Source organism: Equus caballus, chromosome 8 (genome assembly GCF_041296265.1).
Source record: "Equus caballus isolate H_3958 breed thoroughbred chromosome 8, TB-T2T, whole genome shotgun sequence".
Taxonomy (NCBI): domain Eukaryota; kingdom Metazoa; phylum Chordata; class Mammalia; order Perissodactyla; family Equidae; genus Equus; species Equus caballus.
The window spans coordinates 32,071,166-32,092,002 of NC_091691.1; the positions used below are offsets into that span (position 1 = coordinate 32,071,166).

Consider the following 20,837-nt stretch of genomic DNA (forward strand, 5'->3'; position numbering starts at 1 on the left):
TCCATGTCATTCATGAGGACAAAGACGCACGAAGCAGAGAGATGGGAGACCACACGAGTCACAGGATGCTGACCTTCCAAAGGACGGTGAAAGGTCAGCAACGTTCTCAGCACAAAATTGCCATGGTGTACACCCCTGAGGGCGTATATCTTTTTTATCTTTACTTTTCCCAACAAGTCTACTAAGTAGGTTTTATTATCCTCATTTTACAAAACAGGGAACAAGGCTCTGAGAGGTTAAGAAATCATCTGGGGTCTCACAATTATAAAAGAGAACAGGTCAGAGCTACTGCTCCCCACTACCTTGGAAATACTCTGCGGAAGCAGCTGGCCAAAATCATAACTACTTCATACGGTTGTTGGAGGATTAAATAGTAACGCAGGTTGAGTGCTCAAGAAAATGCTGGGTACCAGCTCCATGGCCAAGTGATTAAGTTCGCACGCTCTGATTCGGGGGCCCAGGGTTTCCCAGTTGGGATCCTGGGTGTGGACATGGCACCGTTCATTGGGCCATGCTGAGGCAGCATCCCACATGCCACAACTAGAAGGACCCACAACTAAAAACATGCAACTATGTACTGGGGGACTTTTGGGAGAAAAAGGAAAAAAATAAAATCTTAAAAAAAAGAAAAAGAGAAAATGCTTATTACCACTAGGCTCTCAAATGCTCTCAGATGTACAAGATACTAAACTCCTTCCTCCTACCTGCTCTCTGGCCCGCACCACCCCAACCGCCTGGACGAGCACTGCAACCCAGGCCCATGGCAGCTCAGAGGAGAAGAGCTCCAGGTTACCACTGACAATTCAGAGAGATGAGCTTACAGTGAAGGTGAGGAACAGAATCCCAAAACCTTAAATCACTGCAAGTTGTTCAAAATAATATTTTAAAGACATACATACGTATGTCTAAGTAGAATGTTAATGTTCATGTATACATATTTGCATAGTTTCTCAACCTTGACCAGTGTCAAAAAAAGGCCCAAACCTCCCCAAAAAATATGAGGACGCAACAGCCCCAAAAGGGGCACGGCCCTCACCTCAATGCCCTGGAGCTGGACAGCAATGCGCTCCTTCTCCTTGATGGACCTGTGCTGGGTTTCCGTCAGCTGGTGGGACAGGGACACATTCTCAAGTTTCAGGTGCTCCAGGAGGCCCGCCTGGGTCATCTGTCCAACCTTCAAAGAGAAAGACTACAGGGTAGAAAGTTGCTAGATTTCAAGCCCAAGTGCAGACTGGCCAGACCCTGAGGCCACCAGGGTGAGGGTCTCTGTCCAGCAACAGCCCCGGGAGGACAGCTCCCCAGGACCCCACCACGCTGGGCCTCCCTGCCCACCCTCCTGCCAGCCACCTTGACATTCAGGCCGTCTTGGTTGTGTGTACCTAGGAGGGGTGAACTGGCAGTTCAGAAGTCAGTGGTCATCACCCCCAAGACTGAGCAGTTTGTGGCAAGACCTACATGGAAATTCCCATTGAAGGAGCATCTGCGAGTCCCAAGGTGAGAGGTCTGACCTGGACAACAGGGACAGCCAGGGCTGGAATCTGCCCATTAAACGAACAGACCAACTATGCCCAGACACATTCCAGGCCCTGCCCTGCCAGTGTCTGACTGTCCTGGACACTTGACAGCTGATCGTGGCCATTCCCAGGAAGCAGCATTGGCAATGCAGCCCAGGGTCTGACCCAAGCCATCACAGATAGTCAGCCCCCTCTGACTGACCGTCTCCTCAAGAAAAAGGAGCCCAAGTTTACACCACTCCAACACGCAGGCCCCCAGAGGAGGAGTCAGTAAAGAGAAGTCCGGGAGCACATGGCTCTGGGACTGGACCTTTGAGCACATCCCTTTCAGATCCAACCTGAACACTCCTAGACTTGAAAGATGCCAGAAGTGGATAGAAGTTGTGAGTTTCAGGGTCTAAATGGTAGCTGCCCAGAGCAAGGGAGACGCCATCTGCTGGGATTGTGTTTCAAGGCAATGAAAGAATAAATACTACCCTGCATGCTCCTCCCTCCTGAATGTTCCTGGGAACACTTCTATGTTTCCGGGAAAAGAGGGAGAAAATCTATCAAACACCCTACTCAAGGAATGCTGAACCCGGGTGCCAAAGGCCTGTGAAAAAAGCAGTCACAATACTCAAACTACCACTCCCTGGGACTCTTCCTCTTATTTTTGTCTTCCGAATTCCATTTCTGATTTATGTTAAGACATAAAAATCTGGCCTCTTTGGGGCTGGCCCCGTGGCTGAGTGGTTAAGTTCGCGCACTCCGCTGCAGGTGGGCCAGTGTTTCACTGGTTCGAATCCTGGGTGCGGACATGGCACTGCTCATCAAACCACACTGAGGCAGCGTCCCACATGCCACAACTAGAAGGACCCACAACAAAGAATACACAACTATGTACTGGGGGACTTTAGGGAGAAAAAGGAACAAAATAAAATCTTTAAAAAAAGAAAAAAAATCTGGCCTCTTTAAATATTTTATGCCTCAAAGAAATGCACTGTAGCTTCAAAATTGCATTAACTTGTTCAATGATTTATTTCTAAGTATGTTCTAAGTAGAACAAATACTTGTCTGCATGGTTCTTTAGCTTAAAAAATATGTAATATAAATTTAGGAACACTTCTATTTTGTCTATTTCTAGACTTTAGATTTTAAAAAAGGGAGCATTTGGTGGAATTAGCATTTTACATCCCCTACTTGAAAAACAGTTTCAATTAATCTACAATTTTCTCTATACAAAAAAAAAAAAAGAAAGGAGAGAACAAAGCCCACAGGTAAATTCAAAAAGAAGACTCAGCTGATCAGGCCCCATCCAGCACCCTCAGATCAATCTAACGAGTACGGGCAAAGTGCCTTTCAGCAACTTGCCTACTGTCCTGAGTGCCTCCAGAACCGCCACAGCACACTAAGCCCAGAGGGAGCGGCCTCACAACGAAGCACAGCACTCCCAAGTTCCTCTGCACACCTGGAACAACACACTCTCCCACCTTGCAGAACCAGAGGTGACATGCCTGCACCCTAACAAAATGGAAACAAAGAGAGTGGAAAGACCTGGGGATCAAGCAGCTGGAGAAAGGAGAGGCTCTGACCAGGAAGGTAACATGTGCCGTGCTCTGTGCACATTAGAAACCACGTCACAGGAGGGCAGTGACCAGGGCAGGGGAGCTGGGTACGAGAGTCCTCAGGCCCAGACAGACATGGATTTGAGAGCTAGGTTCAAACCTGAAAGGAATCCTCCAGAGGGGATGAGACTCACTGGTCAGAACACAAGAAGTTCCAGAGAGGAGGACTTTAGAACTAAAAATGCTCACGCAGAAACTGTGAGACTCCCTGTGTCAGAAGGTTATGGAAGGCAGTTACTGTACAGGATGGCTAATTGAGCGGTTAGTAGATTTTTTAAAAATATATCTGTGAAATCCAAAAAAAAAAGTCTTTTTAATTTAGGAAAAATCCAATTGTTCCACATGAGACATGAGGTATGACCTGCCAGGCCATGTCAGGGGCCATACGTACCTGGATGTGGGCCATCTCGCCCTGCAGTCTGACCCGGGCCTCCTGGGCCAGGGCAAGCTGCTGTTGGTACCACTGCCGGACATTCTGCAGAGACGCAATTTCTGCCTGGGATGCCTTCAGCTTGCTGGTCAGTGTTGTGCGCTCCAGCTGCACTTGTTGTAGTTGGCTCTGCAAGGCTGTCATCTGTTGTCGCAGGTCATGCACTGAAAGCAAGCAAGCACAGCAGCTCAGACTACCTGCTGCAAATGGAGAGCCTGCAGCTCTGCACAGACATTCAAACCAAAGTCAGTCTCTCTGCAGAGAGCAAGAAACCCAGCCAGTTCTTGTTAATCATAGTCGTGCTGTTCCATAAAGTCACGTGAACACTGCAATCGAGGACACGGAACCATGGCTCCTGGGGGAAATACAGGGTCAGGTTCTGGTCAACTCATGAGGACTCCACCTTGTTTTACATGTTTCGGTTTAAAGACACTCACTCTACACTGTGGATTCATTAACACTGAACTCCCAGCCATGAGCACCATATGTCATGCCTGAATGGAGCTCATCTAACATACATGTTCTCTCCATAAAATACATCATAGCCTTCTTGCACTTAAGAACACCAGACAGTGTTGGGGGCTGACTTTAAATAGCAAAACCACCCCAAAAAAGCAAAAAGATGCAAAAAATATGGCAGTAAACAGACCATCAGAGACTATCTGCAGTAGGAGAGCTGAAACAAGAAGGCTGAGTGTCACGCTGTTCATCTAAGCTGGGAGCAATTACTTCCCGTGACTCCCATCTTTACCAGCCTGCACCTGTCTGCAATGACCGTGAAAGTGGTGTGAGCACTGACTTTGGGGTTACAGATAAATTTAAGTGAGTAGGGGCCAGCCTGGTGGCGCAGTGGTTAAGTGCGCACGTTACGCTTTGGCGGCCCAGGGTTTGCTGGTTCGGATCCCGGGTGTGGACATGGCACCACTTGGCAAGCCATGCTGTGGTGGGCATCCCATGTATAAACTGGAGGAAGATGGGCACGGATGTTAGCTCAGGGCCAGTCTTTCTCAGCAAAAAAGAGGAGGATTGGCAGCAGTTAGCTCAGGGCTAATCTTCCTCAAAAAAAAAAATTAAAGCGAGTAAGTGAATTAGGGGATCTGCAAATACTGAGGATCGACTGTGTGTTTGCAAAATCACTACGGGTGCTGTGGCTCTAGTCCCTGAACAGCCCGATGACGTCTGTGAGCCATCAATAAACTGAGGAATGGTATTGTGTTGCTAATTCCACACTAAAACCCACTCACTTGCTGATATGGTCAACTCTTCACATTGATGAGAGCAGAGTGGGAGAAAGGAGGAGACAGAAAGTCACAGACAACCCAAATCATAGTACAAACAAAACTAGTCAAATATTTTAAAATTAAAATTATACCCAATATTGAAGAAAACATTTACCATTTTAAAGAGAGTTTCAAAAAAGAAAGAAAAGAAAAACAACAAACATGGTACTTTAAGAGGATCCTCAACCCCTTATCTGAAATTCTTGGGGCCAGATGTGTTTCAGAGTTCAGAGTGGTGAGATTTTAGAAAGGCAATAGAAGCCATCACTTCATACCCCAAATCCACTGCCTGTACCCCAATTCTACCACTCAGCACCCCTAATCCAACACAGGGCAGAGATATCTTCAGCTCAGCATGTGGAGGTTTGCACTGCGCTGTGAAATCAGCCTGAGGCTTTGTGTGAGTGTAGGTCAGATGAGCTCTGGTCAGGTCAGGCCTTGCAACCAGAGTTACAAAATTACCTTGGTGTTCACAACTTTTTGGGTTTTATAATTTTCTTAAGAGACTGGGCATCATAAAATTTTCAAAGAGTAAAAACCATCTATTTTGTTTCTCAGCTGGCACTTTCTTTTTTCTAATATCAGGATAAAACCTCTGTGACAGCAGTTTGTCACTTTTTCTTTTATGTCATCAGATCTGAAACCCAGTCTCACAAGCCTCCGGCCAAGACACCACCCTGGCAGATGTGATCCTTCACAGCAGCCCCACTAGCCACTGTCGTCACTCAGAGGGCCCAGAGCTCTGCCAGAAGAACCTTATCTGTCCAGCCTGCACTGGAGGATCTGAGATCTGGGCCAACTGATCATCCCTCGGGCTCTGATCTTCAGTCTCCCCATCCCTGCTTCCTTGTCTTTCCTCCTCCTGGCAGCCGACCCGAAATGTGAGCAGGCAGACTAGTCTTTCTGGCACCTGGCTGGGCATGGAGCATGAACTCGGAGGATAGAGCACACACCCCCAGGATGAGGAGACAGCACATGAGGAGAGGACCACACAGGTTTTCCATACATGGCCTGCCACCAAGGTCTCCTTGACTCCATTATTCCATTTGTCCATCATTCCATAGGTGATTCCCACAGGGATCCAGCTAGACCAAAAAGCTGAACTCAGGGTAGGAAAAATAAAGGTTTCCTAATCAACAACCTAAAAGTTGCTTTTAAATATTTTAAATAAAACGTGAAATTCAGTGGAATAAGCAGGCAGCTGTAGCCCCCTGAACAACACTGGACTTTGAAGGCAGGATGAATGGGAATGAACTACTGACTATTAAGGTCCCAAGTCCATTTCTCTTTTTTTTTTTTTCTGCTTTCTCACCCCAAGTCCCCCCAGTACATACTTGAATATTTTAGTTATGGGTCCTTCTAGTTGTGGCATGTGGGACGCCACCTCAGCATAGCCTGATGAGGTGCCATGTCCGCGCCCAGGATCCGAACCAGCGAAACCCTGGGCCGCCAAGGTGGAGGGCGTGAACTTAACCACTTGGCCATGGGGCCATCCCCGCAAGTCCATTTCTAAGACCTAAGCTGCTCCCCTTGATGTGCATGCAAAAATGTACAGGAGTCCATGAGCTCAACCAAAGACAACACCTACTTCAGGAAAAGTAGACACCTCACATATAAATAAGAAGGAACACAACCCTACAACCCCCAGCACATCAATATGACAAAAGTCAGTCCCCAGAGCAGGTAAGAGGAACTCCACCACAGGGACCCAACTCCCTGGGCACTTCCACAGGACTAAGGCACAGAAACACAGACCACCAGGAGCCACTCACCTGTGTTGTCCTTACTGAGGATGCTTCTCTGCATCTCTTCTACTTTGGCCATGAGTCTTTGGTACTGCTCCTCTGCCACCTGCAGATCGCTATTGGAGGACGCCAGGCTGGCATTCTTGGCTTCCAGCATGTTCTGCAAGTCGGTCATTGCTCGCTCTAGGTCCCAGCAGGACTGCTTCAAGGTGTCCACCTCCGAACTGAGCGAGTCCTGCTTCTGCTGGCTGCTGTGGCTGTGCTCCACCTGCGCCTGGAGCTTTGTGTTCAGGGCAGCCAGCTGCGCCTGCAGCTCTGCCTTTTCTTTAAGTGCCTGAAAAGATCCCCAAACAGCCACACTGACTTTCAGAAAAATAAGTCACTTCCATCCTGTGTATTAAGAGGGCTGCCAAAACAAACCAGGAGACAAAGAAAGGTGTCCGAAGGTGAACTTTACAGAAAAGCACCACATTTTCCAGACTACTCAGTCACTCTTACACAATGGTTATCCCAAAAGAAGGCAGATTCGCCAAACGGGCCCAAGAGGCAGGAGGGGGAACTAGAATCTGTTTTCCGCAAGCCAACACCTGAGCAGGGCAACAATTGTGGAGAGCTGTGCAGGCACCCATTCACCCACGAGGATGTTGGAAAGCATAGTTGTTAAAAAAACAAAAAAGCACACAAGTATGCACATGCAAGAGTGGTAAGGGACCCCTCAAAGATGGAGAGCAGTCCGAGACAGATCTAGGAAACAGAAGTGGCAGAACATCTCTGCAGAGAGAGGCTGCTGCTACCCCGGAGGGACTCTGAGGCTCCTCCAGGGCTGCTGGGCACAGAGCAGCCAGAGGCACCGTCCAGGGCTGGGTGGCAGGACCACAGGGACCACTGCCTGCAGGATAAAGCAGCCGTGAGAGGAAAGGTGGGGCCTCAAGAAGCCCCAGGGCAGCAGAGAACGTCCACAAAAAGAGGAGCAAAGGGCACGTGCCTGTCCACCAGTCAGCTTTTCACACCCATCCTACAGTCAGTCTGTCAGGGGTATGCAAGGAAATTCCAAAATACAAAGATGAGCAGACAGAGGCACATCTACACACATTAGGAGAAAACCAAAATCATGAGGACAAACAACAAATTCAACAAATAGAAGAACAAATGCCCAAGAAACAGAGTTAACTGAGCAAATGCAATGAAATTTCACAATAAGTGTAATTAGTATCTTATACAGAGATGCCAGAAAGTATCATACCCATAACAGCCCACCAAGATCTTGGTTTGTACACAAGTGAAGAGCAGATCAGCATCCCCCGAGGATAAGGAGGTAAAGTCAGGTAAAAGCTAAGGTTCTAGGATTCTTATGGGGTGAAAGTGCACATGAAATGAAAACACACTGGATGAGGTGACCTTCTAAAGTGGGATGGAAAGTGATAATCAGGTACAACCAAAATTAACCTTGAAACCTCTGCAATCACCTCTTCTTCTTTTTTTTTTTGAAGATCGGCCCTGAGCTAACATCTGCCAATCCTCCTCTTTTTGCTGAGCTAACATCCGTGCCCATCTTCCTCTACTTTATATGTGGGACGGCTGCCACAGCATGGCTTGCCAAGTGGTGCCATGTCCACATCCGGGATCTGAACTGGCGAACCCCGGGCCGCTGAAGCAGAAGGTGCACACTTAACCACTGCGCCACCAGGCTGGCCCCTGCAATCACCTCTTCAATCAACAGTTTTATGTACACAAAGTGGTGGGTCTGTGTCCCAGGACCACATCGAACAAAAAAGCCACAACAAATATGAGAAATGCATTTAGCTGAGTGAGCTATTCTCGGTGCGAGTAGTTTCCTGCCACCACCCCCACCGCCCCCGCCCCAATCTGAGTGTGCGCTCCTGAAAGAAACCCTCTCCTGCTGCAACATCACACCTCTCTGTGACTGTGTGCACGTCTCCGACTCTCCATGCCAAATGTACACAGTCCAATTCAACCGAACTGACCAACTGTGTTGACATAAAGCTGAAAATACAGGGCTTGAAAATTATCTTTCAGGCATATACTAACCAGATAAAGCAAAATTCCCATCAGAAAAAGCAGAACCCACAGCAAAAAGTATTAAAGGGGCAAAGACGACAATTTTACCATGCGAGAAAAAGGTGAAATCCACCAAAAGAATTTAAGTATTATGGATTGTTAGGTATCTACCAACAGAGCTAGGAAATATTCCAGGCAGATCCCTTTGGTGACACACGGAGAAAGTGAGCCATGCACAGTCAAGAGCAGGAAACACACACACACCTCTTTCTGAGGCTGACAAATCAAGTAGAAAAATGTGAGGATACAGAAAACTTGGCTGATGGTGACAATGATGACGATATTCTCAAAGACATCTAAAACTTTGTACCCAAAGAACAGGAATTGCACATTCTTTTCAAAGACACAGCACATTAATACATCCACCAAACATCCCTTACCTGACTAGCCTCCAATGATAAAGCTTCCAACTGCCCTTCAAGTCTCATTTTTTCTTTAAGAACCTGCAACATTTCATCATGAGTTTCAGCAACAGAGCTTTCCACGGACACGCTGGAGGACAAAGGCACAAAGGATGAGGCAGTGGGAATATGAGGAATCATCATCCCCCGAAACCTGTCCATGTTCTCCAAATTCCACACACTCCTGCTACTCTCCCCAACATTCTAAAAACTAAATAAAAAGATTAAAGTAGAGAACTAAAGCTCCTATGAATGCTAATAAACACCCCCACCCAGTGGGCATTTTCAGCCACGATGGGGCTGGAACATCCTTACTGAAATGTCAGCTCAGGTTAAGTATCCGTACGGATTGAGAGACAGGTCTATATAAATACTGGAAGACAGGATACCTTAATATTACAGACAATTACTGATTAGATCTAATTCCATTTCTTACAAAGCAAGAGAGTTGTGTACAAATAAAATGCTAAAGACTAAGGATGGAATTAAGGGAGAAAAACAGTGTATCGCCAGCTCCAGCGACAGAGCAGGGTCTGTAGACATCACCCACCTGCTACAGATGCTGTCTGTCCGGCTCCGCATCTCCCCGTTGACCTCCTGCCCCTGGTCTTGGTGTTCAGCTGCTGCAGCCTGGAGGACATCTGTGATGGAGGGAAAATGGCCCAGGGCACCAGCTGCAATCTCCTGGCCGTTGACCACATAGGAGGCTTCTCGTGTACCCACAGTGTTCGCCAGAAGGCCGAGTGTCCCACGGGTGGAGACGCTGCTGTAGGAGGAACTGTCACTCTCGTTCCCATCAGCCTCAGATGCATTGTCTCCTGGCAGAGAAGTGTTCTCCAGGCGGTCGTCTGCCTCAGGACACAGGCTGATCTCAGACACCACTGATGTAGCGCTGCTTCGGTTCTGCTTCAGGGAACCCCTGGCAGAGTCCACAGCCGGAACATTTCCACCAGAATTCCCAGTATCTGAGTCTTCAGTTCTGTAATCAGCCAGAGACCGAATTTTGCCTGATTTTGAACTTTTTTTCTCCTTAGGATGTGCCAGGAGCCCTAAGCTGCCCACCTTTGGCCCCCGAGGGACACTGGTGCGCAGGAAGGAATATTCTTTTGTCATAGCCACAGCACTGGCCCTTGGTAAGGTTTCTGGGTTCAACATAAGTTCAGGATCAAGTGTGCTAAAAAGTCTCATTTTAGTTGCAGGTTGACTGGACTGAGAAGAAAACAAAAGCACAAAAATTGTGTTTATAATTGACAAGGAGCCTTCAAAAACTGCCAATTCAGAAAGGCTGCACCAATTATCTTCCCTCTGTGGATAAAGAGAGCACCCTTCCACGACATCTCTCCCCACCCCGGCTCCACCCAGGCCGTCTACCCTCTGCAGTCTCACTGCCTCCACGTCACATCCCAGTGACCAGCCCAGGCACAGGCCTTTAACAACTGTGACCTGATAACACTGTCAAATATCTATCAGAGCAAGCCGTTCCTCATCATACCTCCTTTACAAAATTTTCCTGGCTGTTCTCCCATGTTTATTCTTTTAGATAAACTTGAAAATTTTCTTCAAGTTAAAAAAAAAAGTCCTGTTGAATTAGAACTACCTTAAATTTATAATTACCTAGGGGACAATGAGCTGCTTTCCTCCATTTATTCATATCTGCTTGCATGTCCCTCACCAAAGGAAGTTATGTAGTGTTCACCTAGATTCTAAGCCATTTTTACTGCCATTTTAATTTCTTAGATATTTTATCATTTTGTTATTATAAATATTATCTTTTCCTGTTACATAACTGGTCATGTTAGGATAACACGATTTTTCAAATTCGCATTTTTAAACTGACAATTTTCGGAACCCTAATTATTTTAATAACTTTATAATATTTTTATAAATTTATAATAGTAATTTTTTCAGTTGGTTCTCTAGAGTTTTTCAGGGTGTTTCCAACACTTGCAAACAACAATAATATTCTCCTCTTTTTCAACATTTATGTCTCTTACTTCTTCTTCTATTATCATGTTAGCTAGAAATTCTCAACTGGCCCTGAATGAGGGTGGGCACGAAGGAAGACAGTGCTCCTTGCTGCTATTTCAACATGACTCTCACAGAGAAATAGTCAATCTTATGTTATTCTACAAAGTCAATGCAATCCCAGCAGGGCAGGGGGACAAAGGGGAGGATGAGAAACATCTCAAAATGATACTAGGATGCAACTGGAAGAACAAATAAGCAAGAATACAGGCATACCTTGGACATATTGTGGGTTCAGTTCCAGACCACCACAATAAAGCAAATATCACAATAAAGCGAGTCACATGAATTTTTTGGTTTCCCATACTATACTGTAGTCTATTAAGCATGCAATAGCATTATGTCTAAGAAAACAATGCACATACCTTAATTTAAATAATACTTTATTGCTAAAAAATGCCATCACCATCATCTGAGCCTTCAGCAAGTAGTAATCATTTTTGCTGGTGAATGGTCTTCTAAAAAATGCAATAAAGTAAGGTATGCCTCTAGCTAGAAGAGCAAGGGTGTGGGGCTGTGGGTAGACTGGACCACCAACGTTAACATCACTTTAAAGCTACCACTAGACTCACTGAGAGCTAGGAAGGCAGCAGACAGGCCAATGACACAAAACGCAGCCCAGAAGTCAGCCCAAGTATAGGTGTGGTTTGTAGACATCCCAGAAGAACCACAATACGGTAGAGCTTTGGAACAAGCAATTCACGGTAACTGACCAGCTATCCAAAAAAGGCTAATTCCCACCTCTTGCTTTCATCCAAAACATGTCAAACGGATTAAAGAGCAAAAAAAACCCCAACTTTTTAATACTTTTTATACCATCTTATATTATTATGTCTTTATTTCCTTAGTATAAGAAGCAAACATTAGTGAATTTTTTTATAGTCTTCAAACGGGGATATCCTTTTGAAATATGACATAAATCCCAAAAGAAGTAACAGCAAAGATTGAAAAATTTAACTGTAAATATTTAAAACTGATGTGCAGCAAAAAAATTATACCAGAAGTCAAAAGACGTAGCAAACCGGGAAAAAATTATTTGCAATAAATACTAAAAAGGGATGATTTCCTTGGATGTGGCTCCTACATAGCAAAAAGATAACCAATAGAAAAATGGACAGAGACTGACAAAGACACACAGCCAGCCACTACATGAAAAAGACGTTCACTGTTAGGAGATACTATTTTTTTTGCCTTTTGAGGACAAAAATTCAATTTTTGTTATTTCTAAAGCTGTCAAAGATGAGAAAGCTGGCATTCTTATAGGCTCCTAACTGGAGTGTAAACTGGTCCAGCCTATTCAGAGGGCAATAAATATCAAATAACATATATATAAAACTTTTTACCCAATAACTTGACAGTTAAAGATTTACCCACAAGGGCCGACCGGGTGGTGCAGCGGTTAAGTTCACACTTTCCGCTTCTCAGTGGCCCGGGGTTTGCCGGTTTGGATCCTGCGTGCAGACATGGCATCACTTGGCAAGCCATGCTGTGGTAGGTGTCCCATATAAAGTAGGGGAAGATGGGCATGGATCTTAGCTCAGGGCCAGTCTTCCTCAGCAAAAAGAGGAGGTTTGGCAGTAGTTAGCTCAGGGCTAATCTTTCTCAAAAAAAAAAAAAAAAAGAAAAGAAAAAGATTTACCTACAAAAGCATCCCAAGACACAAAACCTTCACTGAAGCATTGTTTGCAATTTAAAAAATTAGAAACCACCTAAATATTAATCACTATGGGTTGGTTAATGAAATGCTATTACGTACACAGAAAGCAGGTCTCCACTGTGCCCATGGAGAGGCACTCAGGACACGGTTAGTGAGAGAGGGTGTCCTACTACATAAAACCAAGCATCATCTGTGTGCGAAGGTATACACATGAAGATGCTCTCAAAGTATCTATCAGACTATAAATAAGAGAGGACTTTTACACATCATCTATGCCATTTAAATATGAGGTCTGAACAACATTCCTCACATTAAGGAAATAGTCCTAAAGAAGTAACCTCCTACTCCTAGTTTAGCAGTTTTTGCTTGTTTTGTGTGGCTTTTTTGTTTTGTTTTTGGTGAGGAAGATTGGCCCTGAACTAACATCCGTTGCCAATCTTCCTTTATTTTGTTGTGGGACGCTGCCACAGCACGGCTTGGTGAGCAGTGTGCAGGTCTGTGCCAGGGAAGCAAACCCACAAACCCCAGGTTGCCAAAGCAGACCACAGGAACTTAGGCACTACATCACCAGGCCAGCCCGTTTTGCATTTTTTGAATCAAGAGTTCTGAATTTTTATCAAATACCTTTTCAGCACCTGCTGAGATGATCCTAAGTCATTTCACGTGGACCTACTACTATAACGAGTTCTGTCGACAGATTCTCCCATCTTAAACTAACCTGGACTTACAGAAAACCTCACTAGGCAATCCTGTGTTATTCTAAAACTGACAGACAGTGCTGACTGGTGACGAGCATTGTGCACTCCATTCACAAGCGCAGCAGAGCTCTGTGCTCAGATAGGCAGGTTCAAACCCCAGCTCAGCTGGTGGCACCTCTGACTCTGGTGGTCACTTCAGCTCTGAGCTTCAGTGAAGAACATTCCTCACTAGGTCGTGGGGAGCAGGGCGGCACCTCCCAGCTGCACTCTGCCTCAGTGGCCCTGCCCTGAAGGTCTCTAGGGGAGGGCACAGGTGATGGCTCACTTACCTGGCACCTTGCTGCCTGCCTCCCTCAGTGGGGACGGCTGAGGGTGAGGGGACTGTAAAGTCAGTCAGACCAGTTTGTGATGAACATGGCATTTCCGTCAGTTTGAGAGAGGTTATCTCACCAAGGACTAAGAAAGGATCCTTCCATTTAAACTACCAGTTTTTTATATTTATACATATATATAATTTTTTAAGATGAGGAAATGATTTCACATTTGTAATTTTACATTGAACTCTTGACACACTGACTGCCTAACGTTGGACCACCCAGGCAAAGCCTGGGACTCGCCATGCAGGCCTCTGAGAGGCAGAGCGTGGACAGGCCCTGGCACACAGACGCTGTCTAGTCCGCATATCCCTCTGCCACTTTACCACTGACTGACCTCCAGCAAGATCCTTACCCATCCGAGCCTCAGTCTCCTCTTCCAAAATGTCACTTGTTTCACGTGATTGTTGTTAACATTTGTATTATATAAAGTCCATGGGGAATTTAACACAGTGCCTGGCAAATAATAATTACTATCATTATAACTTGTCGTGGGCCACTAAGCAGGTCCCTGGATGCCCGTGACCAGGCAGGAGCCTCTGTCGGTTCAGAGCCTGTGCTGGCTCCTCCAGTCTGTTTACACCAGCTTCGAAGCAGAGACATCCACAAAGCCATGGTTCCCTCTTGGAAAAACAAACGGCCAACCCTGACAGGGACTCATCACTACTAAATCATTCACTGAAAGCATTTTTAAACGTTATTTTAATTTTAAATTCTTTTAACTTGAAATTTTTCAAATCCACAGAAAAGCTGGAGGAAGTGTGAAATGAATATTGATACCCCTCCTTATTTAGAGTCACTCGATGGGATTAAAGAGACTGCTTTCACTAGCATCCTAAAAAGCTTTACACCTGAGTAAAACTGACGTTAGCCTATCATACGGATGTGGCAAATTTCAGTGGAAACTGTATCACTCACACAGTAACAAGTGAAACCTAGGACTGGCTGCTCAAGTACAGGGAGCAACAATACCCAAGTACTTGTTGTCTCCGCTTTTCCAACGGCAGATTTAGGAGAAAACATGCTTGTTCCAAGGGAAGGACCAGAAGGGGCAGGAACCAGAGCCCTGCTGGAATCTCCCAAAGGGTGGGAACTACACAAGAGAAATGATCTTTCCAGAGAAGCAGAGCATTAAACAGCAGATCCTAGAATCACATCTGACTAATTATTGTTTTCACACATGAAGTTTTCCATTAGCTTGTGCAGAGAGGGAGACTCACTCTTTCCTGCTGGCGCTTCACCCTGTACTGTTTGAGCTGTTCTTCCAGTCGTTTCCGAGCCTGAAGTCGGACCTGCTCCTCCTTCTCGAGGGGCAGTGAAGACTCTGTTGAGCCTGCAATGGGGAAATGGCCATTTAGAAACACATAAAGCTCTGGGCACAGAGGACCAATCAGAATAGCAGCTTGGCTGTTTTCTGTATAATTACTAATATGATTCAGCTTCTAAACAACACACGGCTGTCTAGTTTGAAAAGACTATTTCCAGATGGAAAGAAAACTTTGAGCCTCAGACACTGGCTACAGACAGGACCCATCTGGTAGAAGACACACTGGCCAAGCACAGGGTCTGTGCTCAGCCACAAGTGCATCGCTCCCTAGGGCATCCAGCTGGTAAAACAGGACAAGGGCAACTTGTGCCTTTTAGTAACAAAAGAACTGAATTTTAAGTCAGTGCCAGTGTTGACCGCTCTGAGGCTCAGGGTCCTTGGCGCTCGCCAAGCTCTACTCTGCTCTCTGATGTTACAGAGGAACACGTGAAGGGCAGTCTTGATGGAATTACACCCAGTGATGGGGAACAAGAACATGCCTATCATACAGTCAGACGATACCAAACAGGCTTTCTTTATGCAGTTGCAATGAGGGACATAATTTGATCCACAAATTATATTTGAACTCCTGCAATAAAGAGTCATGTTATAGTAAGGTGTGCAAAATCACAAGAGTACTCAGACATTATTTATTAAGGAAAAAGCTGCTCACAGTTACCCCCTCAGGATCACAGAGTAAAGGCTGAGCAGTCATCCCCCCAGGGCCTGGGGCTGTTACCCGTTTCCTGATAGAGGCGATTCCAGTCCAGAGGCCTCACTCAAGAACAGGAGGGGAAAGGAAAATTTTTGGCTTATAACAGATTTTGAAATATCTAAAACGCAAATCTTCTATTTTGGGTAATAAAAGGGCTGAACAGTGAGTGAAAGGGTCCTTTCACCTACAGCAAATGTGTGTACGGAACCCTGCTGAGGGCTGAGGTGGGTCAGCTAATACGCTGATGAGAAGAGACAAATGTCATAATTTAACCACTTTATAGATGGCACCATCTTCAGATGTGGTTTCTGAGGAAATAAGCAGCTGTTGTTTTAAATAATCCCTAAAACCCAAACAGCTGCCAAGAATTTCACCGGGAATTCATCAATGTCTTCACTAATTTGTGTCTATCATGGAAAAGGCCTCTAGTTCTTTTCACAAGGCTAAGAAACCCAGACAGCAGAAACCCAGTGGCCTATGGCCTCAGGCAGGGAACCCAAATCAGCAAAGTCAACACCAGAGACACAGCCCCAGGGCTGGGTGATGGGTGAACACCCGTCAGGATGGGCAGGGCCAGGTGATGGGAAAACACCCACCAGGACGGCCGCTGGCAGCTGAGGCTGCTGCCGTGTGGGCACCTGGGGCTAAGCTCACGAATCCCTCAGATCAGGAATCCAGACTCTTATATGACGTCTCTTGACTTAAATGTTGACAGTTAGTTTACAGAAATGTTTAAAATGCACTGCAGCTCTAACAAAATAATGCCTGTGGAAAAAAAGTTAAATAGTCCAAAAGAAACATGGGCCAAACATATGAACAGACAATTCACAGAAAAGAACAGCCAAATGAGCATCTCATGATCCTGAGATCACGAGAGGCTCAAACACTCTGGTAACCAGGGGAGGGTAGGCAGCAAATTAAAGTAACAAGGAAGCACCTCCCACACCCACCAGAATGGTAAAAACAGAAAAGGAAGGATGTCTGTGCTGTAGGGGTGGGAGACAGTGTCCTCTCACGGGTTGTTAGGGGGGCAATCTGGCCACACGTGATGGAAATAAACATGCCCATTGCTTCTGACCAAAAGTTCGGCATCTGGAATGAAGCCCACAGAGATAAGGCTCTGGTGCTGCAGACAGGTGCTCACTAACACTCAGTGAGGTGCTCACTGCAGCACCAGCATCGTGGCCAACGCAATGGCTGCAGAGACTTGGCCAGCCACGCTTGGGGCTCCTGACCAGCCTTCAAAGAAGGAATTTGGAGCTGCATCAGTGAGAAAAACATGTAATAATATGATCAATATAATCCCATTTTAAAAAACAATGACCAAAAACCTAGCTGTTTAGAGAGGCCTGTAAAGAATCATGTGAGAATGCGGCTGACCCGGATGGGTGGGGAGGAGGTACCGAAGGGGGATGGAGGGATAACAACAGCATGGGTGAGGTGATCCCCTTATGTAAAATCATGTATGTCTCTGTATGAAAACACAAGTGTTAGAGAAAGGCCTAGAGGGTTCCAGGGCTCACAAGCTGCCAGTCTGCAACTTGTTCACCCCTGAGTCCCCAGGGAGCAGCACAAAATAAACATCAATATAATTCATAAGAGAAAGCCTTCAAAGTTTAACTGTCGAGACTAACTTCCCACTGACTGCCTGCTCACCATCCAGGGTGACAAGAGACATGCACATACAGGCCCTTTAAATCTGGACCTTGAGCACCACTGTCAATATCGGACCATGAAGAAGTATATTTTCTCTCTAAAATGGAGCTGTTTGTTAAATGCACAACCCACCACCGTGATAAAACACTGAATGGCAGGGAGACAAGCAGCGAGCCAGTCAGGGCATGTACCTCTGAAGGGTGGTGAGTGACAAGGGACACAGGAGGAGGGTTGGGAGAGAGCAAGGAAAAGCCCGGAGGGAACAGATGCTTACACAGTTGCGTTTCTTGCATAGGAAGACTGAGTCTGAGAGACTGCAAGGCTTCTTTTCTAACATTGCCCTCAGCACTAGTCCCCTGAGACTTCCTTAGGTTGTCATGGAAACCAGCCACACCTGGAGAGGCATCAGGACCCAATGGGCTTGTGGTGGGACCGGGAGATGACAGAGGGTCTGGGAACTGTCGCGGTGGCCCGTTCTGACAGACGTCCCCCTTGCTAGGTACATCCAGGCTCTCTCCTTCATCTGAAGCTCTGCTGACCTCGACAATGGCACCTGGAAAAGAGGGCATGCTGGGCCATCACAGTTTTAACAACTAGATCATGTTGTTTTTCAGACACACAACTAAAATAGGACAAAAGAGAATCGTGAGCATGAACCATCTCCCCATCCTATAAATCTGTTCACTCTGAGAGGAGAGCAGGTCCTGGTTCTTCTCCTGTGGGCAGGTGACGTGGGACAAGTCATCCTTATCTGTGGAATACCTGCACTCCCACACTATGGTCGTAGAATTTAACTAGTAATATTTCCTTTTCATTTAAATAAGATCAATGAGAAATCTTATCAAAGTCTTTTTAAAAATATCAAAAGAAAACAAATGCTTAATACATAGTGGACAACGTTCCTAACACGCATTGGTAACAGCAGCCAGTGCTAATCACAGTCACAGACTCACATTTATGAAGGGATGATTCCAAAGTGATTTCAAAGCATATGTTTATCCTCCAAAATGAGAAATATAAGGCAAAGAGGTTAGATTTGCAGATTTGCTGATCAGAACAACTATGGCAAAGTTGAGTACAGAACCCCGAGTCTGTGCTTCCGCTCGATGAACACTTATTAGATAAAACCCAAGTTTAACCAATGATGACTATGCACTCATGCATCAAGCTCAGTTTCACCCACTGACATTACTATACACAGACTTGTTTATACAATAACTAAAACCTATTTCCTTATCAAAAAGAAAGAAGGAAGAAAGACTTCTTACAATTAAATAATTTTTAGTCTTTTCCCTGCTCCCTCACCCTGCTGGGCCAGTCAGTCCGCAGTCGAAGAAACAAGACAGATGTGGAGGGAGGGAGGAGGCGTGCGGGGGTTTCCCAAGAGCAGCAGTGCCCAGTCTCTCACAGGAATCAGCATCACTGGGATCCCATGATGTACCTGGTATGCACCCAGGAAATTCCCCTTTTGCCCAAGCAAATTCAAAATGTGTTTCCATCACTTGATATGTGAGTCCCAACTAATACAGCTACCCTCTCTCACACTTCCCTGGAAAGAAAACCAGAATACAAACAGGGCGCCACAGACACTAAGCAGAGCGAGGAGACCCAACCACAGCCCTGACACAAGTGTCTGCACTTACACAAACGACCCCTTCAGCTCCCCTGCTGGTTGAGGGGGGATGCTGCAGTTCAGATACAAATTAATCAGGTCAATACCACTTTCTGATGGGTTTATACATCTGGGGAGAGTCTCTACACCTTTCCATTTACATAAAAAAGTACATTTTCGAGCATCATATTGCACTTTAAAAAAACCTAAAAGTAAGAAGAAGAATTGTTTCCAAACATATACCTAATTATGGATAAACAAATAACAATGATGACAATGATGTCAGGACAATAACAAAAACGGCCACTACCACTTCCTGGACGGTTCCTGAGTGCGTGCCTTTTACGTGTGCCATTTCTTTTAGCCTCACAACTACCCTAAGATGCAGGTGCCATTAATCTTCCATTTTAGACATGAAGAGAGTGAGGCTGAGATAAACTAAGGATCTCGCTGGAGGGCATAGTGGCAGGTCTAAGCACTGGCTCCCTGTCTGTCCCACTGTAGAATCCTTGGTCTGGGACTCTTACTGGGCTCACCTGGCATTTAAGGACAGAAATCAGCAAAACCGTTTTAGATGCCTGAACATCGTTTTCCAAGAATTAGAATGTAATTTCTGCTAGTAAATCAGTTCGTACATATGCTTCGATTTTCAAGCAGACACTGCACTGACCCTCCTAACAAGGAAGAGGTATGAGAACTGAGTGAACGATTCACCCTCTACTTCTGATGCACAAATAACCCATCAACTAATGTGCAAATGTAATCCGATAACCCTTAAATCACAACTGGACCATTTCCGGATCCCAGTTAATAAAATTCTGGCAACCAATCAACCCAAAAGGTAGACTGTTAGGCAGGGAACAATAACGTATCAGTGAAGACCCATAGAAGGCTTAAGAGCAAACACTGCTGCTCCATCCTGCTGGAGCAGAGAGTGGGACAGCTCCTCTTCTACTGAACACACATGATGCTTGATTTAAAGTTGGCATCAGCTAGGAAAAACACTTGTCTGTGTACTAAAAACACTTGTCTGTGTACTAAAAACACACTTTGAATGAACGAAAAGTTCATTATGATCTTAAACACCACAGTCTTCCTCCAAAATGCAAGCTGGCCCATGTCCTCCTGTTTAAAGGCAAAATGTCAGCAGCACACAGAGTAACTGGCAACTTACGCTGTGCTTCATCATGTTGGTCAGGCGGCGCCAGCAAGCCCGGGGACTTTGGGAGGGCCTCAGCATGAGCTGAGGCACCAGTGCTGGATCCATCCTCCAAGAGGCCATCCTGCACAGCAGACGCACCATCCATGGTCAGGACGACACAGGCTGCGCTGACACTTAGGGGCTGCAAGTGAACTGCTAGCAAGCTTGGTTTCTGCCATTAGCAACAGCCAAGAGCTTCTGGGGAGGACTGCACTAGGTTTTCCATTCTCAGGAGAAGATTTAAAGTCTCAAAAGTGGCTTGAAATCAAACCAAGTAAAATCATGATACCTGACAGGAGGGGAAAGAGAAAGGTTTTATCAATCTTCATTTGTCAGACTGAAAGTAACAATCCCAAGATTAACATTTGATTCCTAAATTGCATCATATAGTAAACAAATACATATTTACTGATTCAACAAATAATCCTAATCACCTACAAGATCCTAGGTTCTGAGTATAAAAAGCTGATCAGCCACACCTGGGCCCATTCCTGAAGGCACTCGTGTCTGTATCAGTGCCGGCTAAAGACCAAGCTGCAG

The 20,837-nt window shown here is 45.6% G+C and overlaps 1 protein-coding gene across 7 annotated transcripts in view; it reads right to left on the minus strand.

Moving 5' to 3' along the window:
- The window catches only part of GOLGA3 (golgin A3), a 46,728-nt gene that overhangs the window by 20,596 nt on the left and 5,295 nt on the right, over nt 1-20,837 (minus strand). For 3 of the 7 annotated variants that reach the window (XR_011420896.1, XM_001493410.5, XM_070220500.1), the window contains 8 exons: nt 20,271-20,586; nt 17,759-18,037; nt 15,028-15,140; nt 9,604-10,262; nt 9,033-9,144; nt 6,601-6,907; nt 3,510-3,712; nt 1,037-1,174 (listed from right to left, as the gene is read on the minus strand). Coding sequence is in view for 6 of the 7 variants with exons in the window: in XM_001493410.5 (XP_001493460.2) it covers nt 1,037-1,174; nt 3,510-3,712; nt 6,601-6,907; nt 9,033-9,144; nt 9,604-10,262; nt 15,028-15,140; nt 17,759-18,037; nt 20,271-20,403 (1,944 nt within the window). In the remaining variant the exon portion in view is untranslated. The remainder of the gene's footprint in view (nt 1-1,036; nt 1,175-3,509; nt 3,713-6,600; nt 6,908-9,032; nt 9,145-9,603; nt 10,263-15,027; nt 15,141-17,758; nt 18,038-20,270; nt 20,587-20,837) is intronic. The other 4 variants (XM_005612665.4, XM_070220501.1, XM_070220502.1 and 1 more) reach the window with 3 other exon arrangements.